The sequence below is a fragment of the Equus przewalskii genome, chromosome 7, assembly GCF_037783145.1.
Source record: "Equus przewalskii isolate Varuska chromosome 7, EquPr2, whole genome shotgun sequence".
Taxonomy (NCBI): Eukaryota; Metazoa; Chordata; class Mammalia; order Perissodactyla; family Equidae; genus Equus; species Equus przewalskii.
In genome coordinates, this window is record NC_091837.1 from 47,311,842 (window position 1) to 47,332,142 (window position 20,301).

General features: G+C 44.8%; 1 protein-coding gene across 4 annotated transcripts in view; it reads left to right on the forward strand.

The window, feature by feature from the left end:
- LAMA3 (laminin subunit alpha 3) overlaps positions 1 to 16,456 on the forward strand; it is a 258,466-nt gene extending 242,010 nt beyond the window's left edge. For all 4 annotated transcript variants that reach the window (XM_070629807.1, XM_070629808.1, XM_070629809.1 and 1 more), the window contains 8 exons: positions 1,446 to 1,615; positions 5,872 to 6,055; positions 8,186 to 8,326; positions 11,303 to 11,462; positions 11,562 to 11,692; positions 13,459 to 13,552; positions 15,015 to 15,134; positions 15,910 to 16,456. In XM_070629807.1, coding sequence (XP_070485908.1) covers positions 1,446 to 1,615; positions 5,872 to 6,055; positions 8,186 to 8,326; positions 11,303 to 11,462; positions 11,562 to 11,692; positions 13,459 to 13,552; positions 15,015 to 15,134; positions 15,910 to 16,055 — 1,146 coding nt within the window. In that variant the 3' untranslated portion in view covers positions 16,056 to 16,456. The remainder of the gene's footprint in view (positions 1 to 1,445; positions 1,616 to 5,871; positions 6,056 to 8,185; positions 8,327 to 11,302; positions 11,463 to 11,561; positions 11,693 to 13,458; positions 13,553 to 15,014; positions 15,135 to 15,909) is intronic.
- Positions 16,457 to 20,301: the final 3,845 nt, after the last annotated feature.

A 20,301-nucleotide genomic window follows, 5' to 3' on the forward strand; every position in this document is an offset into this window, starting at 1 on the left:
ACTTTCTGGTGGGTATGACTGAACATCCCCACTCAGCAATGAGTATTCACAGAATGTGTTAAATAACTGGTATCGAGCATGCATTCTGAGCATCCGACCCGAGAACTGGGTTGGAGAGGAAAACCTGCTCTTGAAGGAATGAATTTGTTGGGAAGCCTTTAGCTGCTAGCTCCAGAAAACTGCAAAAATGGCTTAAACAGTAAGGAAATCTATAGTGTCACAGAACGGACAGTTTGGGGATAGGTGGGGCTTGAGGCCTGGCCCTAGCCCATCAGGACTGCGTCTGCTTCCTCACAGTCGTCTCAGCTCCAGCCTGCGTGGTTCCAGGCTTCATTTCCTCACGGGACACGCAGAGCACCCTAAGCGCCGATCTGCTGCCTTTCTCTGTTAGCAGGGAAGTTTCTCAGAGGCCCCGCCCTGCTACTTCCCCTCAAGATTCATTGGCCAAGAGGGCCTCACGTGTTCATTTCCTGACCCAATCTCTAGCTTGGTCAATACCTGCCCTTCCCTTTGACGGATGGAGATCTCCGCTGAGCCCTGAGCCGCCAGGGAGGGGCGGAGACACATCTTCAAAATCTGGGCTCTGGGACCAGCTGGGTGGCGCAGCGGTTAATTTCGCGCGTCCGCTTCTAGGCAGCTTGGGGTTTGCCTGTTCGGATCCCGGGTGCGGGCATGGCGCCTCTTGGCAAAAGCCATGCTGTAGTAGGCGTCCCACATATAAAGCAGAGGAAGATGGCATGGATGTTAACTCAGGGCCAGTCTTCCTCAACGAAAAGAGGAGTATTGGAAGTAGTTAGCTCAGGGCTAATCTTCCTAAAAAATAAAAAAAATCTGGACTCTGCAGCAGAGGAAAAAGGGGGAAGGGCTGGGAGTCTCTGTTTCTTCCAACAGTTATTCTAGTCACATTTGATATTTGTTATGGTCATTTTTCTGCATGAAAACTCAGTCCTGTTGAAAAATTCAAAGCATCGTCCAGCTCAAGACAGACTTCTGTGTGGAGGTCAACTCTGATGAAAGTGGGAACTGGCTGTGGTCCCCCCACCTCTGTTTCCCACTCTGTTTTTTCACTGGCCTGCTGTAAAAGCCCAAGTGAATGGCCCAGAGGGGAAGTGGAGGGCTGGAGGCTCCATGTGCCACTGGCTGGCTGTGCAGGCCTCCGTGCTGCTGGCCAAACGCTGGCTCTCTCAAGGGACACTGTGGTTCCTCCGTGATGGTGAGGGGCTCCGGATGTCCACTGGTCCCAGGAGCAGCAGTGGTCTGAAAGGAGACCAGAGGTGTGCAGGATGGGAATACTGTGCATCCTCCCCCAGGGAGGAATTCATCTCTATTGAGTTCATCTCTGAGGATCAAAAGTAAAAACTGAGCAAGGCGCTCTGCAAGATAATATTCTTCCCTCTTTCCCCTGGTAATGAGCTGTCCTAATTTTTGGCTTCTCTCCCATGCAGCCATTGCAGGACACACCAGTGGCCTCTCCGAGGAGCAAGGAGAGGTGGCGAGATGCTCAGTCTTGCCCATCACCTCCCAAGGCCCAGGCAAGTCATGGAGCACTCAGGTTTGGTGACAGTCCCACCAGCCACTTGCTGTTCACAGTTCCCCAGGAGTTGCTGAAATCCAGGTATTATTTAATTTTCCTGCACCCACACCAACTCAGAACCTGACTCTGCGATTCTACCCCAGGGCAGGCTAGCTGGCATGACAAAATGCACCTGTCCCTCAGGGAAGTGGCACTGACACTCTTGTGAGAAGAACAGGACTTGGGGTGTGATTGCCTGAGTGCGCTCCCTCCCCACAGCTGGAGTGCACATGTTACGTGTGCTACTCAGAGGCTGGGACAGCCAGTGAGCCTCTGGTTTAGAATTGACAGTGTTCTAAAAATACAGCTGATATTTCTTTCCAAGCTGCTGCTTATTTCTATGATAAATCACCTGTCTTCTCCTGCATTCTGTAGTCACAGGAAAATCATTCTTTTAGGTAGACTCAGTGCCAGATAAATCATTTTTAGGGAATACATTTGGACTTTTTGTGCTAACAAGTTGCATCTTTTTGAGAGGAGGAGGGAATGAGCAGAGATAGGATGTCAGAAAAAAGTAGAAAAATAAAACTTGTCATTTTTATGTGATTTGAAGGAGACATAGAAAGGTGCCAAAAATTCCTTTATGATTTATCTACAGAAGGAAAATTGCCCAGGGGTCAAAAGGACCTGGCTTTAAGACCTAGCTTTCAATCCCACTCAGCCATTTGCTGGCTGTGTGACCTCAAGCCATTTGCCAGTTCAGGTCCTTGGGGATGCAGATGTCACGATGGAATTAGATATGCAAGAGATTTATTCTTCCTGAGGAAGATAAAGGGTGAGGGAGCAGGAGCTGGCAGGGAGAGCCTTCAGCTGAGACATGGGCCTGAAGCCTATGAAAGGAGAGGGGAAGGAAGGAGGCCTGGGTAGGAAGAGCGTCAGACGGCAGTGCAGCTCTGGGTGGGGCGTCTGCAAGGAAAGATCTCCCCTTCGAAGAGTCCAGTGTTGGGCATGAATGGCCTGACTCTAGCTCTGCTGCTGAGCTCAGACCTCAGCTGGGAGTCACCCGTGTGCCACTGCAGCTGTCCTGAAGGGAGCTCTGAGCCGCAGCTCCATGGCCATCACCAGCTGTTATTCAACGTTTCTGAGCCTAAGCTGTCTCTCCATAAACTTGGCACAATTATGCTGTCTCACCTGTTTTCACAAATTACTACCTCTCTTCCAACCTCAATTTTCTCATCACTTAAATGGAGTTAACAATGCTTTCCTTGCATGGAAGACAGGTAATAGCTTATGAGCTGGCCTTTGGACACCCACTCAGTAAGCCAAGTGCATGATTCACAGGCTGATGTGAAGGCGGAAAGGGGAGGGGCCCAGTTCTGAAGAAGAATGCCGATGCCAGCAGCTCCAGGTCTCCAGGGGCCGCATGGAAAGTCTTGGGATCCCTGATTTGCCAAAACTGTGCTAGTGGGAGACTAAGGCAGGTGGCAGAAGTGGTGTCCCTTCAGTTATCAGCCCGTCCCAGGGCTACCTCTTGGCAGGGAGACCCCACTGCTGGTCACCGCTCTCTTGGTTAAGCTGACGTTAGTGACAGCAATCGCCCTGTAGATGCTCCCTGGACTGCCCTCTTCCAGCCTCCTCTCCCTCCCGTTTTCCTGGTCCTGCAGCTTCTCCACCAGTCCTGCCCTCGACCTCCCTCTGCAGCCCCTTTCTCTGAGCACATTCAGTGTGGTGAGTTATCTGGCTTCTTCTGATGATTCAACCCCAGCACCTTCCCATCCAATGCTAAATTATGTGTAATAAATGGAAAAAGTAACATTTTTAAAGGGAAAGTGAAAAAAATAATCATCAGTGAATAATTTTTTAATTATTTTACTCCCAAGGATTGTTGCAATCAGAGTGTATTTTCAGGATGTTGCAAGATTTGGACTATTCTATTGTTCTCATTCTGATTTATATTCTAGCAATTTTTCCTCTTCTTTAAAACACTGTACCACTATTTTAACCTTTTGGTGAATGTATAAAAATGCTGCTTAGCTCTCTGTCTTGCTGTCCTGTCTTCCAGCAGTGAGGAGTTGTAGCTACAGTTTCATATGCTGGGATTGGAACCTACTGCCGTCTTTTTTGGGTGTTAGTCTTTTCTGAAAGAAAGCTGCTTTAAGAAATAGTTCTGGAAAGCAGATGTCAAGTCTGATAACCACACTCACATATGTAAAGTGCTTTAATTCTGTAGCAAGTCCTAATATCCTCCTTCAATTGCTAACCCTCGTTCTCCAGACCTCCACACGATACGCAGATACACGAGAGAAATATTGAGTGGTGTCACCATCTGCTTGGTTTAATTGAACAAATAGAGATTTCTTTTTCATTTTGAAGAATGTTACCCTCAAGAAAACTTGCTCATCTGAAGAAGTAAAGAGCATCTCAGTTTTTTCTCAGCTTCACAGTATTAAAAAGCAAAGAGAAGTAACAGTGTAATTTTTTTTCTTCCACTTCCTGATTCTACCTCCAGATTTTCCATTTACCATCTAATTCAATTCAGTAACTGTTTTTTGAGTGCGTACTGTGTACCAGGCTCTGGGGATACAGCGTTAAGCAGGAAAGACCCAATTCTTGCCCTCTGTCTGGTGTGCGCTTAGACATAAACCGCAGGGAGTGGGTCCACAACAGCCTGCTGATACCTGTATCTCCCACCACCTCCTCCCACTGCACTTTTAGGCACCCCCTCAGTGCATCCACACACCGTGAACAACTCAAGGAAGGAAACCTCCATCACTGCATTCCCACTGCCCACCACAGTGCCTTATACATACTAGACACTCATTAAATATTTGTTGAATGAATGAATAAATGGATGGATGGATGAACGAATGATAAATGTGAGTTTTCATCGAGAGTAAAGCTTGCTTAGCTAGATATGCATATGATCTGTAACCACCATGCAACTGAATGTTAACTTTCATTCTCTGCTTTTACTGCATGATACTCACTTAGCTCATATTCCATCATAGGTGGGGTATTAAGGTCCAAGAAACACAGTAGTGGGTGGGAGAAGGCAGATCTGTTCTTCTGTGCCTCTGTGTTAAATATGTCTTAGAGAAAGAAAATGCTCACCTGATGCTAAAATCAAATCCTTGTTATTCTAGTTGTCCCCGACCTCTCACAACTCCCTTCTTGCTTGTATACAAAATGCATCCAGAATGCATATTCACTGGGTTTAAAAAGTATAGGCTGCTAAGTGAAACAAGCCAGTCACAAAAAGACAAACATTGTATGAGTCCTCTCATAGCAGGTACCTAGAGGAGTAAAATTCAGATAGACAGGAAGTAGAATAGTGGTTGCCAGGGCCTGGGGGGAGGGGAATGGGAGTCGTTATTTAATGGGTACAGAGTTTCACTTTTGCAAGATGAAAAGAGTTCTGGAGGTTGGTTACACAACAATATGAACGTGCTTAACACCACTGAATTGTACACTTAAAAATGATTAAGATGAGGGGCCGGCCCGTGGTGGAGTGGTTAAGTTCACGCGCTCCACTTTGGCGACCCAGGGTTTCACCGGTTCAGATCCTGGGCGCGGACATGGCACCACTTGTCAAGCTGTGCTGAGGCAGCGTCCCACATACCAGAGCCAGAAGGATCTAGAACTAGAATATACAATTATGTACTGAGGGGCTTTGGGGAGAAGAAGAAAAAAAAGAAGATTGGCAACAGATGTTAGCTCAGGTGCTAATCTTAAAAAAATGGTTAAGTTGGTAAATTTTATGTCACGTGTATTTTACCATAATTTTTTAAATGTAGATTTTTTTTTTAAGTAAGGCTTCTTTTTTGTCATGGGCTTGGACTTACATCACTAGCTCAGTTTGGTATGGAACTTCCTCTTATTTCCCAGCACGGCAAGAAAATATACAACAAAACTTTTAACACTGCAATATAATGGCTTTTTTTTTTTTGAGGAAGATTAGCCCTGAGTTAACTACTGCCAATCCTCCTCTTTTTGCTAAGGAAGACTGGCCCTGAGCTAACATCCGTGCCCATCTTCCTCTACTTTATTTGTGGGACGCCTATCACAGCATGGCGTGCCAAGCGATGCCATATTCACACCCGGGATCCAAACAGGCGAACCCCGGGCCGCCAAGAGGCAGAACGTGCGAATTTAACTACTGTGCCTCTGGGCCGGCCCCTATAATGGCTTTTAAAAATTCCCAAAGAGATGGGTCATTTAGTCACTATATGCTTTAGTATATTCATTTAAATAATGGGGGTTTGGGGATTTCCTTCTCACCTCTCTCAGTTTCAGAGATTTGGAGAAACACTAAAAACTTCTATTTTCCTTCTTTACCTACTGCTTTCTTTTCGCCACAGGTCACGGTTTGCTGTGGACGTGCAGACAACATCTTCCAGAGGGCTCATGTTTTACACGGGCACTAGGAACTCCTTTATGGCTCTTTATCTTTCAAAAGGACGGCTGGTCTTTGCACTGGGAGCAGAAGGGAAAAAACTAAAGCTCAAAAGCAAAGAGAAGTTCAATGACGGGAAATGGCACACGGTAAGAACGGGCTGCATCACGACCTCCCGTTGGTGCAGGATTCACTGTTGAGTAGCTGCAGAGAGAGTGTTGGCACTCCTCCAGGCGTGAAGGCGAAAGCACTGGGAGAGCTGGGCTGGTCGGAGGCACTGAGCGCCACAACGTCTCAGCACCAGAGACTGCTGCACACCCCATGCATGGATGTCACACTAAATGCAAGATGGGCTTTACTCACTGCTTCTCCAGTCCCCTCCACACCTCCTTGGCCTGCCTCGCTGCTCCTGCCTACTCCCACCCCTGTTTCCTGGACCATTTCTCTCCTTCAAGACAGTTTCCAGGTCTCCAGGCCCCTTTCTGAGCCTGCAATGCCTTTTCCATATCATGAGCGTAAAGACTCATATCCCTAGCATCCCAGCTCTTGCCTGAAGGCATCCCAGACTTAAAGAAATACACTTTAAGGCAAGAAGGGACCTATTTTTTTTTTTCCTGATGAGGGAACTGGAACACAGAAAACTTGTGACTTCACAAGTTGCACTCACGTAGTCACTCAGCAGATATTTAATGAGCTGCCATCCTGGAGCATATAAACAAAAAATCCCCAAGATAATGTTGGACACTCATAAGTGCTTTGAGACAACACTAAAGCCAGGTAAGGAAGTAATGGAGGGAGAAGAGAGACTATTCTAGATAGGGTAGTGAATGAAGCCCTCCTCTGGGAGGTGACAATCGTATGAAGTTATAGGGAGAGTGTTCCAGGCAGAGGTAACAGCAGATACAAAGACCCCGAGGTAGGAATTAGCTGAGTACACAGAACAGGAAGAATAAGAAATGGGCTTCAAGAGTGAGGCAGGGTCCAAATCATTTGAGCTTCGAAAGCCAAGGTGCGGATTTTAGATTTTATTCTGAGTATCTCCGATGCTTTTAGAGAACCTTCAAAGGAGATTGACATGAACAGAATTATATTTTTAAAACTCTCTTTAGCAGAAGAGACTAAAAGGGGGGCAAAGTAGAATAGGGGGGGCCTTTGCTTTGAGAGGCTGTGAGGGCTGGAGAGAAGTAGACCATCCGGATGTGTTCTGAAGGCAGAATCAAGACGGCTTGCTGATGGATTGCATGTCGAGTGGGAAAGAGAGGAGTCAATATGGAGCCCCGTGATTTTGGACCAGCAGCTGGGTCAATAGTGGGACCAGTGCTAAGATGGAGAAGACAGGGAGGAGGCGGGTGTGACCGGCGAGGGAGCAGTGTAGAGCTGGGGAGAGCAGGAGTCCTGCCGTGAACGTTGGAGGCTTGTGTTGTCCCTCAGACCTTCTGGCCACATGTCAGGAGGCAGCAGAAGCTACAGGTCACAGCTGGGTGTACAGACTGGGGAGTCATTAGTGACAGTCTCATAGCCGTGAGATGGCGGAGTCCACCCTAGAGTCCAGGGATCCTGACTTGTAGCAAAGAGTTTAACACGCTTCCTTCTCTTATTAGAAGAGAAGTAGCCGCTGGCCCCTTGCTCCAGGAGCCCTGCTCAGGGGAGCGCGTGGCTCCCCCACGCTTAGCTCTGTGCAGACTATGCCTTTCCCTTTGCCGCATGGGTGTGTGTTTATTTGTGATCCTTTGGCTCTTCCGTTGTTTGTCTTTTGTATAAGTTTTCAGATCAATGATTTTTTTTATTAGTTCACTTTTAAGCAACCTTTGTTTAGCTTACTTATTCCGTTCACTCTGTTCAATATCTAACCTAATCTCACCGAGTGATGATGATGACAGTACTAGGGCGAAACTCTGATTTTTTAAAGGTACGTGAAGGCACAGAAAAGCATTTTTTTAAAATTTCCCGTGACCACTAATAAAATACAGCACCAGTGGTCAAAGGTAAAAATACAAGGCCAGCCCAGTGGCGCAGCGGTTAAGTTCACACGTTCCGCTTCTCGGCGGCCTGGTGTTCGCCAGTTCAGATCCTGGGTGCAAACATGGCACCGATTGACAAAAGCCATGCAGTGGTAGGCGTCCCATGTATAAAGTAGAGGAAGATGGGCATGGATGTTAGCTCAGGGCCAGTCTTCCTCAGCAAAAAGAAGAGGATTGGCAGTAGGTAGCTCTGGGCTAATCTTCCTCAAAAAAAAAAAAGTGTAAAAATATGATTAACTTATTTTCTCTACTCTTAAGGTGGCCTTTGGGCAAGATGGAGAAAAGGCGCGCTTGGTTGTGGATGGTCTGAGGGCCCGGGAGGGGAGCTGGCCCAGAAGTTTCACCGTCAGCCTCAGAGTGCCAGTGTACCTGGGGTCACCTCCCTCAGAGAAGTCAAAGGTAAAGAGTTATGACTCAGAGCTGTAGATGGCAATAATTCACCTATAATGTCATCTCAAAAGACTTTAAGTGATTATTAAAGAATCTCAATATTCAGGATACTCAAAGATCTCCAAATACTTCAAATGATTTTTTCTGAATACCTAATGTTCATAAGCCCACAGAGAACGTGCCCATTCCCCATGCCATCCCTTCCTTTTGAGTCCCAGGCCCTGAAGGAGTGAATCTGGGGCCTCTCCATGGCTTTACAAACGTGAATCTCTTAGTTTCTCCTCCGGAGAATGCCAAAACATAGGTTTTGGATTATAGACAGAGATTTTTGATTAAGATAAAGTTTTCCAAACTTTGGTGATTTATGCTGCCTTCACCGCATTTGCCATACCCAGGTAAAACATTTACTTAATACTTTGCCCCCAGTCAACTCACTATTTAATTTAAATTTGTTTTTAAAAGATCTTTTTCTCTCTGTCATAAACAGAATCCCAATATCCTTTGCCATAAAGAGTAGGTAACCATAAAAATAAATGCGTGAAAATAAAAGTGTTAATAAAGTCTAGCTAGATAGTGTGGCCTGTACTCCCTTCATTTGGAGAAAGGGGAGCTTGACAAGTGATCAGTTATATCTCATATAATTATAAGAGATGTTTGAGACGTATTAGCACAAAGCTAAAATTTGTTCCTTGCCCTAATCAGAAGGCTAGAAAGAGAAATGGAAAAGGACGAACTTAATAACTGAATATACGTTTTCATGTTATTCAGTGTCTGAAATAAAATTATCTCAAGAACCAAATTTGGGGAAACTTTGGGCTAAGGGGAAGTCACAAGTCCATCTGTCTCCAAGAAGGAGGGGTGCATAACTGGATTCGTCAAGTTCAAAGGCTCTGATGCGGCCACGGCTGCAGGGTGAGCTCTGTGAGTGCCCTCCCCAGGTCAGTGTCTCCTCTCACACTGCCAGGGCGCTCATCAGGCCTGAGTTCCTCGGGGCCGCCCCACCCACCTGTCTTTGTTCTCCCAGATTTGCCTTTTGCTCCCACAGTGTGGATGGTCCTGTCAGCAGCTCAGGCCTAGGAACTGCCCTCCCCCTAAATGCTCTGCCGGATGCTCGGCCTTCTTGCCTATTTGTTGGCAGCTGGTGGCCCATTCTGGCATGATGTTTGCTTGCCACAGGGGAGGAAGGGCCAAGACTCAAAGCTGGGCCTGGAAATGGACACAATTAAAGCAGGTCATTTCCCCAGCATGGATTGGAGGCAGTCAGGCTGACCTGGCCCAGGCCATGGTGTTTCCACAGGTCTCAGCCTGGCTCCCTCAAGTTTTGCATTGGGGTTTGGGCCAAAACTCCAGCAAGTCATAAAGTATTGTTTTGCTTTATTATATATAATACCTTTTGTACATACATATATACATATATATATACACACATATATACATATATACGTATACGTATGCGTATAGTACATATATATACATATATACATACATATATATGTACATACACGTACATATGTACATATACATACATATACACATATATGGCATATATATGTCATAAATAACATATGGCGTAATATAGCATATTTAATATATAATACATATATAGTGTATAACATTAATTGCTAAGGAGGATCTTCAATGTTAATGTTAACTTTTCTGCAAGCTCTGCACCTATTTCCCTCTCAGAGAAACCACAGGATGGGGTAGCCATTCAAGGGCACAATTTGGATGTTCTTTTGGATAAACCACACTCCGCATCCTGATATCTGGGATAATCCATAGCACCCCCATCTACGACATTCTTACAAGCCAAGGTTCTTTTTGCAGCCTTTCTTCGACCTGAGGGTGCAAACCATTGGATTACCTTCCTTCATATCCTTTCAGAGGGCAGATGACATCCATCAAACAGTGTCTGCCTCTGAATTCTGGAACCTGAGTCAGCCTTCAGGGATTCACTGTTAAGTTATGGCCTATCCTGGAGAGTCTGAGCTTGACTTCACATGCAGGCTCTTCATTGTATAAGATACAAATCTTCAGAAACTAGTAATTTCGTAGGGAGCCCAGTGGGTAGTTTATTGTTGACAGTGACACCCCATGCATCTCTGGTATCACCGTGTTCTCTTAAAATTATCCTATCTTGCATCTGTTGTATAGGATTCCAGGTCCTAAAAGCATTGATTCTAGAAGGGGGTTTAGGAATTTTATTCAGTGATTCTCTAACTTTTTTGAAAATTTCGTGAAGGTTGCTGTCTTTCTCCCCAGGAAAATGCACATACAGAGAACATCTGGTGTGTAGTTTAAGGGGTCACAGAACCCCAGAAGCACATCCCAGGTCCCCAGGTGAGGAGCTCTGTTCCAGGCCAGCTCCAGGCGGGCATGGGGCTCCATGCAAGCTCACCAATGCTGCGCGTTGCATCTTATTTTAACTCTAAGGCGTTCGTGATTTGTTGGTGGTGCAGAAGCCCAACAATGTAGGGAACTTTTTTACACTTTATTATTTTTGGAATGTTTTGGCCTCTTTTTTCAGTCAGCTGCCCTGCATTAAGCAATCATATGGGCTCATGAAGCCCTAAGAAGTGGTTTGTACCTGCAAAGAGACAGTGAGATCTGTGAACTGTCAGGTGGAAATTTCCTCCTCTTGCAGCTCTGTCTGTGTGTCCCAGGGTCAGGTCACCCTCCCTGTTCTTGTTCCAGCTCTAGCTAGCGACCTCCGCTGCCCCTGCCCTCTGCACACACACCACTTCATTTCGTGGCACCTTCAACCTTCAGTCACCCACCAGACCCTGGCATCCAGGTTTTTCTTGGCACTATGGGCAGGGAGCCAAATGGAACAGTCAGGCCCACCTGACTCTTTAAAGCAGGAAAGTTAAACCCCCCCACCTTCCCCCTTTTGCAGACAACTGGCCCTGCCCTTAACCTTGGCTGCCTGTGTACTTCTGGAAGTTGTGGGTAATGAAGTTTGCTTTCTCTTCTGCTTGGTTGCAGAGCCTCCCCCAAAGCACCTTTGTGGGCTGCCTGAGGAACCTTCAGTTGGATTCGAAACCCCTGGCTACCCCTTCTGTAAGCTTTGGGGTGTCCCCCTGCTCACATGGCTCTTTGGAGAAAGGCATTTATTTCTCCCAAGAAGGAGGTCACATCATCCTAGGTAAGGTGCAGTTTGGAAGAGTTTATGTCTTTGAGTCTGAAGAACTCCATCCTTTTCCTTAAATTATGATGTTTTAACTTTTTTTTTTCCTTTTGGAAGCTAACTCCGTGTTGTTGGGGCCAGAATTCAAACTTGTTTTCAGCATTCGCCCAAGAAGTCTCACTGGAATCCTAATACACATCGGAAGTCAACGTGGGAAGCACTTATGTGTTTATATGGAGGCAGGAAAGGTGCGTAGCAGTCTGGTGACATGGGAAGGGTATATGGCTTTGCGTTAGAACCAGCTTCCATCTCCGGAGACCACAGTAGGTGAAGTCACGGTGGAGAGTGGAACCCAATCATTTATTTAAGAGACCTGACTTCAGGACTAACTTAGCATTTTCCTTCAGCGAGTAATTTTGTCATCATGTTTTCTGTTCTTCATCTTTAAAATCAGAAACCTCAAACAAGCTGGGCTGACTTCCAGCCCCACCACTTAATTATATGGCCCTAGGGAAGTTTCTTAACCTCTTTCAGACTCAGTTTCCTTATCTTTAAAATGTGGATAATAATTCTTATATCTTAGAGCTTTTGTCAAGATTATAGAAACTGCCATATACTCAATAGATGTTCCTTGTTCTCTCCTCCCCTTTACTTTTGTCACATCTCTACTTTTATTCATAAGGGCACTACCAGATGTCATGGAATGTGTTTTCTCACCAGCTGTCTACAGCATGTCGCACCCATGCCCATGGCCCTGTATCTACTGAATCAGTGTCAGAATCCTCTTATCCTCCCTACACAGCTCACCAGCCTTTCTGGTCCCTGCAGCCAAGCTGGCTACCAGGTCTCCATACCAGCTTGCTTTGGCTTTTCCTGGACTCCTTCAGTGTCTGTTTCTTCTGCTTCATCCTTCTCATTACTCACAGGTCTGGTCAATATCTTATTTTCACCACCTAGTTATATCTCTTTCCTTCTCAAAAAATCTCTTTAAAACCAAATTCTTTCAGGAAGCTTCTCTTAGTTTAGGCCTCGAAGCAAAGATTGGTAGTGTGCCGTTTTCTTTCACCTTCATCCTTCCACCGTTTATTAAATGTGAGGTGAAAAAAATTTCAGAAGAAAATAAAACTGTCCAAACTCCCAGAACACTTTTTAGTGGAGTTGCAGCCGTTAAGTCTGAGCGGACCTCTGGTAGGCCAGAGAAGAAAGCAACTGTCTGCTTGCCTGCGGCTCCGCCTTGGGGAGGGGTTAGGGAGGGTTTCCAGGGAGAGCTGCTGGATGGAAAATTATCGCAGAACTCTGAATCAAGACCTGACGCCCTTCACAGCAGCAGTGACATTGTTTAGTCCAAAAATTGCCTGAGAATAGGCTGTACTGCCTGCTATATGCAAATTAAATGTAAATTGTTTATAAACACACTTAGTTTAGTCCTCAAGTTTATTCACCTTGATTCAGCCCTTGGGGAATCCTGGCCCAGAGAGTGGGAATGCGAGATTCTACGCTATAGCACATTGAGTGCCTACCTCCTGACATGTGCCCAGGACCAGCGCCATCAGTTGGCTTGTTGAGTTCCTTGGACAAGAATCCCTCTATAAGTCATGCATTCATGGAATTCATGAATGCCTCAGCCAGTATTTTTGCCCTCCAAATTTCACATGTCCCTCTGAACAGAGCTACTGTCACATATTAACAGCGAAAAAGGCTCCTCGATGCTAATGGTCACCTTTCAGTGGGGCCTGACAGAGGCAGAGCTCAGATTGGGAGGGAAGGGCTCATTGCCACTGGCAGCAACCTCAGGCAGGGCCCTGGGTTTGTAGCCTGCTTGCCTGGAAGGGATGCAGCAGAGAGATTCTTGCAAAGCCTTGGGCCCCTGTGATCACCTGGTGCTGGAACGGTGACCTATATCTAAAGTGCTTCTGGGCTGTCGGGGTGGCAAGTGTTGGGAGGGGAGGTTGGCCAGAGAAGTTGGCTCCACCTGCCTTTCTGAAGGAAATAGGAAAATGCATGTGTTTTCCAGGTCACGGCCTCCGTGGACAGTGAGGCAGGTGGGATCTTGACATCGGTCACACCAAAGCGTTCTCTGTGTGACGGACAGTGGCACAGAGTGGCAGGTATGACATCCAGTAGCCTATTTTTCACACACTGAAATGGTCTCCCTTTTTATCTGGACTTGAATATCCCAAATGCAGCCTCAGTCCATCGATCCATTAGAGTCTGACCAGGGTCAGCCCACCAGCTTAACATGGTGAGAATGTGTCCATTCCCAGCCCCAAGTGTATTTACGTAATTCATGGCTGCTGCCTCCAGTTCTCCATAACATACTGAGACGGTTTTTGTTTGGAGGCCAGCCAACTGATAAGCTATGTTTATTTTCAAGGTAGTAAAACATTGTGATTTCGATTTTGGCTCTGAAGTCAAAAAGAACAGCAGTCTTTTTGAAATCTCAGTCCTAGCCCCTACCTGTGTGACCGTGGGCAAGCTACTTGGTTGTTCTTTATCTTCAGTTTCCTCATCTGCATAATGGAGATAAAAATACAATTATGCACCCTATAACAACATTTTGGTCAACTGCATATATGAAGGTGGTCCCATAAGATTAGTACCATATAGCCTAGGTGTGTAGTAAGCTACACCATCTAGGTTTGTATAAGTACAGTCTATCATGTTTGCACAATAATGACATCGACTAACAATGCATTTCTCAGAACAATTCCCTGTCATAAAGTGGCACGTGACTGTAGTATACACCTCCCAGTGTTGTGAAAATTAAATGGGATAATCCATATGAAGTGCTTGGTTAGCAGTGTCTGATATGTAGTAAGAGTTCAGTAAGTGTTTACTCTTACTATTGTGAGGTAAAGGTTCATTGTTGGGTTGTTTTTTTTCAACAACCATGTAATATTAATGCAAATAACTTAGACAAACTACTTGGTGAAAAACAGGCATAGTCTCTCAAATTGAATCTGCCATTGTATGAGTAACATATGGACATTAATTTGGCGATATATTAACCTGTATTGGCTAAAATACTTTTTGTAAAAAGTGGCCTTTTCTTGACTGATTTGAGAGCTTACTACATTGCAATTAGCTAAGATTGTTAACATGAGAGAAATTTTGTTTCAAGGGTCAAAAGCAACTGTCTTTGGAGTCAGTTCTCAGTAGTGTCTTCTTGGAAAGAAGCTGAGATCACGTGAAATAAGCATGGCTGCTGGAGGCAGGGGACCAGAGCTCGAATCCCAACTCACTGAACCTCACCACCAAGCCATCTTGTCAAGCTTCTCAGTGATTGAGAGTCAGTCTCTTACGTGGGAAATGGAAGAGATAATATCTTCCTCACAAGTTGATTTTAGGGATTAAGTTCTGTAACGTGTGTGGGAGCCCCTGAACACCACTTGGTGTTCAGAAGTTGGGCGAATTTATGTCTAGGTTGACCACATTCCTGCCAACAGCGCTCCCATGGGTCCAATTAGAATGAGTTTAAACAAAGCCAGTGGTGACACACTAGTATAGACATTATACAGTGGGCAGGGCTCTCCTCGGGTAATAGGCCTGACCAGCTTCCTTTCTTTCCAGTCACCATAAAAAAACACATCCTTCACCTGGAACTGGACACAGAAAATAGCTACACAGCTGGACAGCTCCCCTTCCCACCTGCTAGCGCTCGGGAGCCACTGCACATTGGAGGTGTCCCAGGTAACTCTTGCCCTGACTTCTACACCCATGTTGCCCCATGTGAACTGTTAACATTCCCATCTTAACTCAACAGATGTGACGCCCCAGCCCGTGGGTTATGAGCAGGGCAGCCGTTGGCTGGATGGTGCAGATAGGGAGGCCCTTTGCTCCAGCATGTGGGGAAACTCACTTGCCAGCAAAGGGCACATTTCAGAGCAGCCCAGGCCACGTGACTGCTGCTTCCTCTTGTCCCAAGCCTATAATTGATAGGTTTCCCTTAAGAGTCTGCGTTATCCTCACAGCCTGATACCAGTAAAGAATCAGGACAGGGCTGAGAAGCTGGTCTCTCCCCTGCAAGCGTTTAATTTTACTGAGGAGATATTAAGCTTTGTGAGGCCAGAACAGGCAGGCTGAGATGGAGTCAAGTTCAAGACTGGAATTGTGCCTGGAAAGAGCCTTGTCATTCTTCCTTGTTTTATGTCTCTCCTTATGTCCCTTTATGTCCCTTGCTTGTTAACGTTATAGGTCTTCTGCGACCCATATAAAGCACTAGAGTTCAGAGTTATTGTCTATTGATTTGGGCCCTGGAATCTCCTTCTTTGAAGAACTTGAAGAGTAGCTTTGCTGCTGATTTATCACAGCAGGTGGTGTGTTGGGTGCCTGCTTGAAGGGAGGAGGTGACTGGGCGGGCTGAGACCCTAGGTCCCTTTAGCTCTGATAAGACTGTTAAAACACAGGGTGCACTCATTTGACAGTACGAATCATTCCAGTGAATGCCTCTCCTTTTCTCTTTCAGCCAATTTACAGACCCTGAAGCTCCCTGTATGGAAATCATTTTTTGGCTGTGTAAAGAATGTTCAAGTCAACCACATTCCTGTCCCTGTCACTGAAGCCGTGGAAGTCCAGGGGACTGTCAGTCTGAATGGCTGTCCTGACCACTAACTCAAACCTATTACACAGCGAGGAAATTGACCTTTGAAAGCACCGATTACCCAACACACCTCCCTCTCCCCACTCAAGATCACTCTTGACTTAAGACACCATCCAGATGGGTTTGACAGCAAATCTAATTTTGAATTCCAACCACATATACCCATCCTTTTGGCATTCAGTGCTACACACATATTTTATACAAAAATCCCATTTCTTGAAGACGATGAACAAATTGTTATATGCTTTTAGTAATATTGTTTTTCACTAAAAATTAAATGTCTTTTAAAGAACACTATTTTTCACTTGCTAAAAAATAAATATCTTTTAAAGCACTTTAAAAATACGAAAATTTTACATATGTTAAGGGGCTATAATTTATGGGGTTGAATAAATGCAGTGCACTCTTTAAATTATGTTGTTTTATTAGCATAAAACCAATAGTTTTATGGTCATTGTTATTGTATTAATTCTTCAGCACCTCTTCAGTGTGCTACCTACAACACGGTTTCTACAAATAATTATTGAGCACATACTGGTGATGTACCGTGTGTGCTTAGTGTTGAAACTACAGTCAAGTATAAGAAACAATTCCTGCCCTGAGGGAATATGCAGTCCAATTGGAGACACACATAATATTCATAAAATAGTCAATAACTAACAAACCAAATTAATGAACCTGTAATTCCACTGGGCTTCCCACGTAGCCTTCCTGAGTCTGCTACCAACCAAGTCTAGATTATGATTGTCAGTTCCTTGAGGGCAAATCCCATCTAATAGGGCAGCTGAGGTGCATATACGTCCTGTAATTAAAGCTTTGTTTGGCAGGCTAACAGAAGTCAATGAGGAGGAGGAGGGCTTGCTTCTAGTTTTAGCCACAAAATAATGAACGACGTACCAGACCAATATTATTACCCAGCACCACTCTCCCTAACAAGACCATGCAAGCATCTCTGTATCTTCCACGTAGCATTTATCAGAAAAATAATAAATCATTCTAAAATTGGATATAGTTATCCCATATAGCATCCTTATAGCTATATGCCCTCCACCTCTAAAACTGAGCCATATTCCCTTCAACTCAAAGCTCTTTTATGACCCTCACACTGCAGTCCTGTGGACATACTTTCTAAAAACCATATCTACGCAAACATGGAATGTTCTCCTAGAGAGGTAGCAAGGTCCCCATCACAGGGGGTATTCAACAGAGGCTGGCTGCTAGGCTTTAGGGATGCTGTGCTGGGTCAGAAGTTGAACTGCATAGCCCTAACTCATGTAGCTTCCAAAAACACTGATTTTCAAATGAGAACTCTACCAGGTGATTACCACCCAGGGACTGAGTCTGTCTGAAAAGCATCCATTGTACCTGTCTTTGGCAAGTCTTCACTAAACTGGCGATTCTCTCTTCCGGTTTCCTACTGTTAACCTAACTGAATCTATGAGGTTATTCATCAATACTAATTATTTGTTAGCACTTCCTAGATTCGTTATAAAGGGGCAGTCAATTCTTCGCTAATCCCAGTGATTTTCCCTCCATTTTGTAGCAGCTGGAAGACAGGCATCCATCTGTCTTTTCTGCAGATAATCCCAGCCACCAGAAAGCAGCGGAGAGTGTCACAGGTGGAATTACAGTTGAGGAAACAGAAAGCCCCCAGCATGGCTATTCTCAGATTGTAAATGTGTGTTGTCTGAAAGGAATGTTGACAGCTCCTCAACCTAACCATCACAGAAATTATTTGTAAACTGTAAAGTGCCATACAAATATTATCACTGTTACCTTCTTCCTGGCACGTAACCTCTCACAAATTGGGCTGGCCTTGGGGTAACAGGCTAAGTAGGGACATCAGGATCACTGGTGGTTGACCAACCAGGTCGCAACAGGTCCACAGGTGGTTCCATTTTGGTCCAGGGGAGTGGGGCCTAGATTGTGAGAAGACCAAAAGCCTATCTCCCTGGACAACAGTCACTGCAGGGGCACCTGAAGAAACTGAAGCAATCCTGTGCCTTCAGCGGCTGCTTCCTATAGCACCTCACAGGGCACCTCTTGACGTCATTCCTCAGTACACAGGGTTGTTGAGTTTTTGCCACACTCACAATAACCCCATGTCGGAGCAGAGCAGCTCCTGGCAGAACATGCTGACATTCCCTTCCTCCCAGGCAAGAAGTGGCCTCACTTCCCCACAGAGAACTTTGATTCAGCTCCTTTTTGCTCCTACTCTCCCCACAGAGCTGCACTGCAAAACCCCCAGACCCTGGCTTCTACCTTCCAACCACTTTCCCTCCTCTCTCTTCCAGTTCCCCGGTGCTCTTTTTACCACTTCCAACTTTGGGTATGTCAGCGCTAGCCCCAGAAAGGCCAGATTCTTTCCTAGGAATGATGACTTAAAGCCAGCATATGAGTGGAGCCGTTTTTAAATAGCATTATTTTATTGACTACAAATGGTATATATGTTCACTATAGAAAAATTGGGGTATACAGAAAAGCATAAAAATTACCCATAATCCCATCACTCAGAAGCCTGTTTGTATTTAGTAATATATGTGTTGTCTTTTTTGACGCACATATATTTCCTTGTGAAGTCACAATTATGCTGTATATATTGTTTTTTATATGGTTTTAAAAACTATATGGTGAGTGTTTCCCAGGTCTTTGACTAGAACATTCTATCAGATGAATTTACCATAATATATTTAACCAACCTCCAATTATTAGACAACTGGGCTGTTTCAATTTTTTGCAATTATAAGCAACACTAGAATGAATATGTCCTGAAATGTAAACATTTATTTTCTTATGATAAATTCTTAGAAGTAAAACTACTTCTACAAAGGATATGAATGTTTTTTATGGTTGTTGTTAGCTATTGCCTAATTATTTCCCAAAAGGTTGTATCTACTTACATTCAGAGTCTTTTTTAACTGGCCTTAGTCCCTGATGCTACTAAAAGTAAACTCACCAAGATCTGCCAATGGTCTTCAAGACAAGGAGCAGTTGTTGGAACAAGCCAGTTCATAGAGATCCGCCAGTGCTCCAGGCTCCTCTGAGCTGAAGTCACACCACCTGGAGACGCATGGTCAGCGCGTGGGCTCTGATGGGCAACTCTGCAAAACACCTTAAGAGAGCAAGCAGTTTTATTCATGGCTAAGAACCGGTGCTGAGCCACAGACACAGCCAGGTGTGCAGAACGTGTCACTCTCAGAGAGCCCCCAACCAATGCCAAGCCTAGGACGTGCTTCCAGAAAGGAGAAGCCACTCCTCCAAGGGTTTGAATCATGTGCTGTGCTCTCTGAGCAGCCACCGAGCCTCAGCCATTCATCCAGCCAGTGGCTCCTTGTCCTCCACCTTGTACGTTTGCTTTCTTTACAATTGAAACTTTCATCAAGATTTGCTCAGGCAAAATTTCCAGGATTTAAATGCGTAAAAGCTCAAGTCCTCATCCCTCCCACCACCCTGCCCTCAAACAGAGAAGTCCAAAGCAGAATTCTTTTTTGCTACCATGAGTGATAGTGGTAATAGTGGTAGTGGTAGGTGACAGCTGTGTCATGTTTCCCAGTTCTTATTTTTTTTTGAGATAAAATTGACATATTACATTAGTTTCAGGTGTACAACATAATGATTTGATATGTGTATACATTGTGAAATGATCACCACCATAGGTCTAATTAACATCTGTCACCACACGTAATTACAAAAAAATTTTTTTCTTGTGATGAAAACTTTTAAGATTTACTCTTAGCAACTTTTACATATGCGATACAGTATTACTAACTATAATCACCATGCTGTGAATTTCATCCCTGTGACATATTTATTTTATAACTGGAAGTTTGTACTTTTTGACCCTCTTCACCCTCATTCATCCCAACTCCTGTCACCTCTGGCAACCACCAGTCTGTTCTCTCTATCTATGAGCTTGGTTTTGTTTGTTTTTTAGGTTCCACATATAATTGAGAACACATAGTATTTGCCTTTCTCTGTCTGACTATTTCACTGAGCATAATGCCTCCAAGATTCATCCATGCTCTTGTAAATGGCAAGGTTGCCTTCTTTTTTATGGCTGAATAATATTCCATTGTGTGTATGTATACATATACACATATATCACATCTTCTTTATCCATTCATCCGTTGATGGACACTTAGGTTGTTTCCATATCTTGACTATTGTAAATCATGCTGCAGTGAACATGCAGATGCATAAATCTTTTCAAGTTAGTGTTTTTGTTTTCTTTGGATAAATACCCAGAGGTAGAAATCC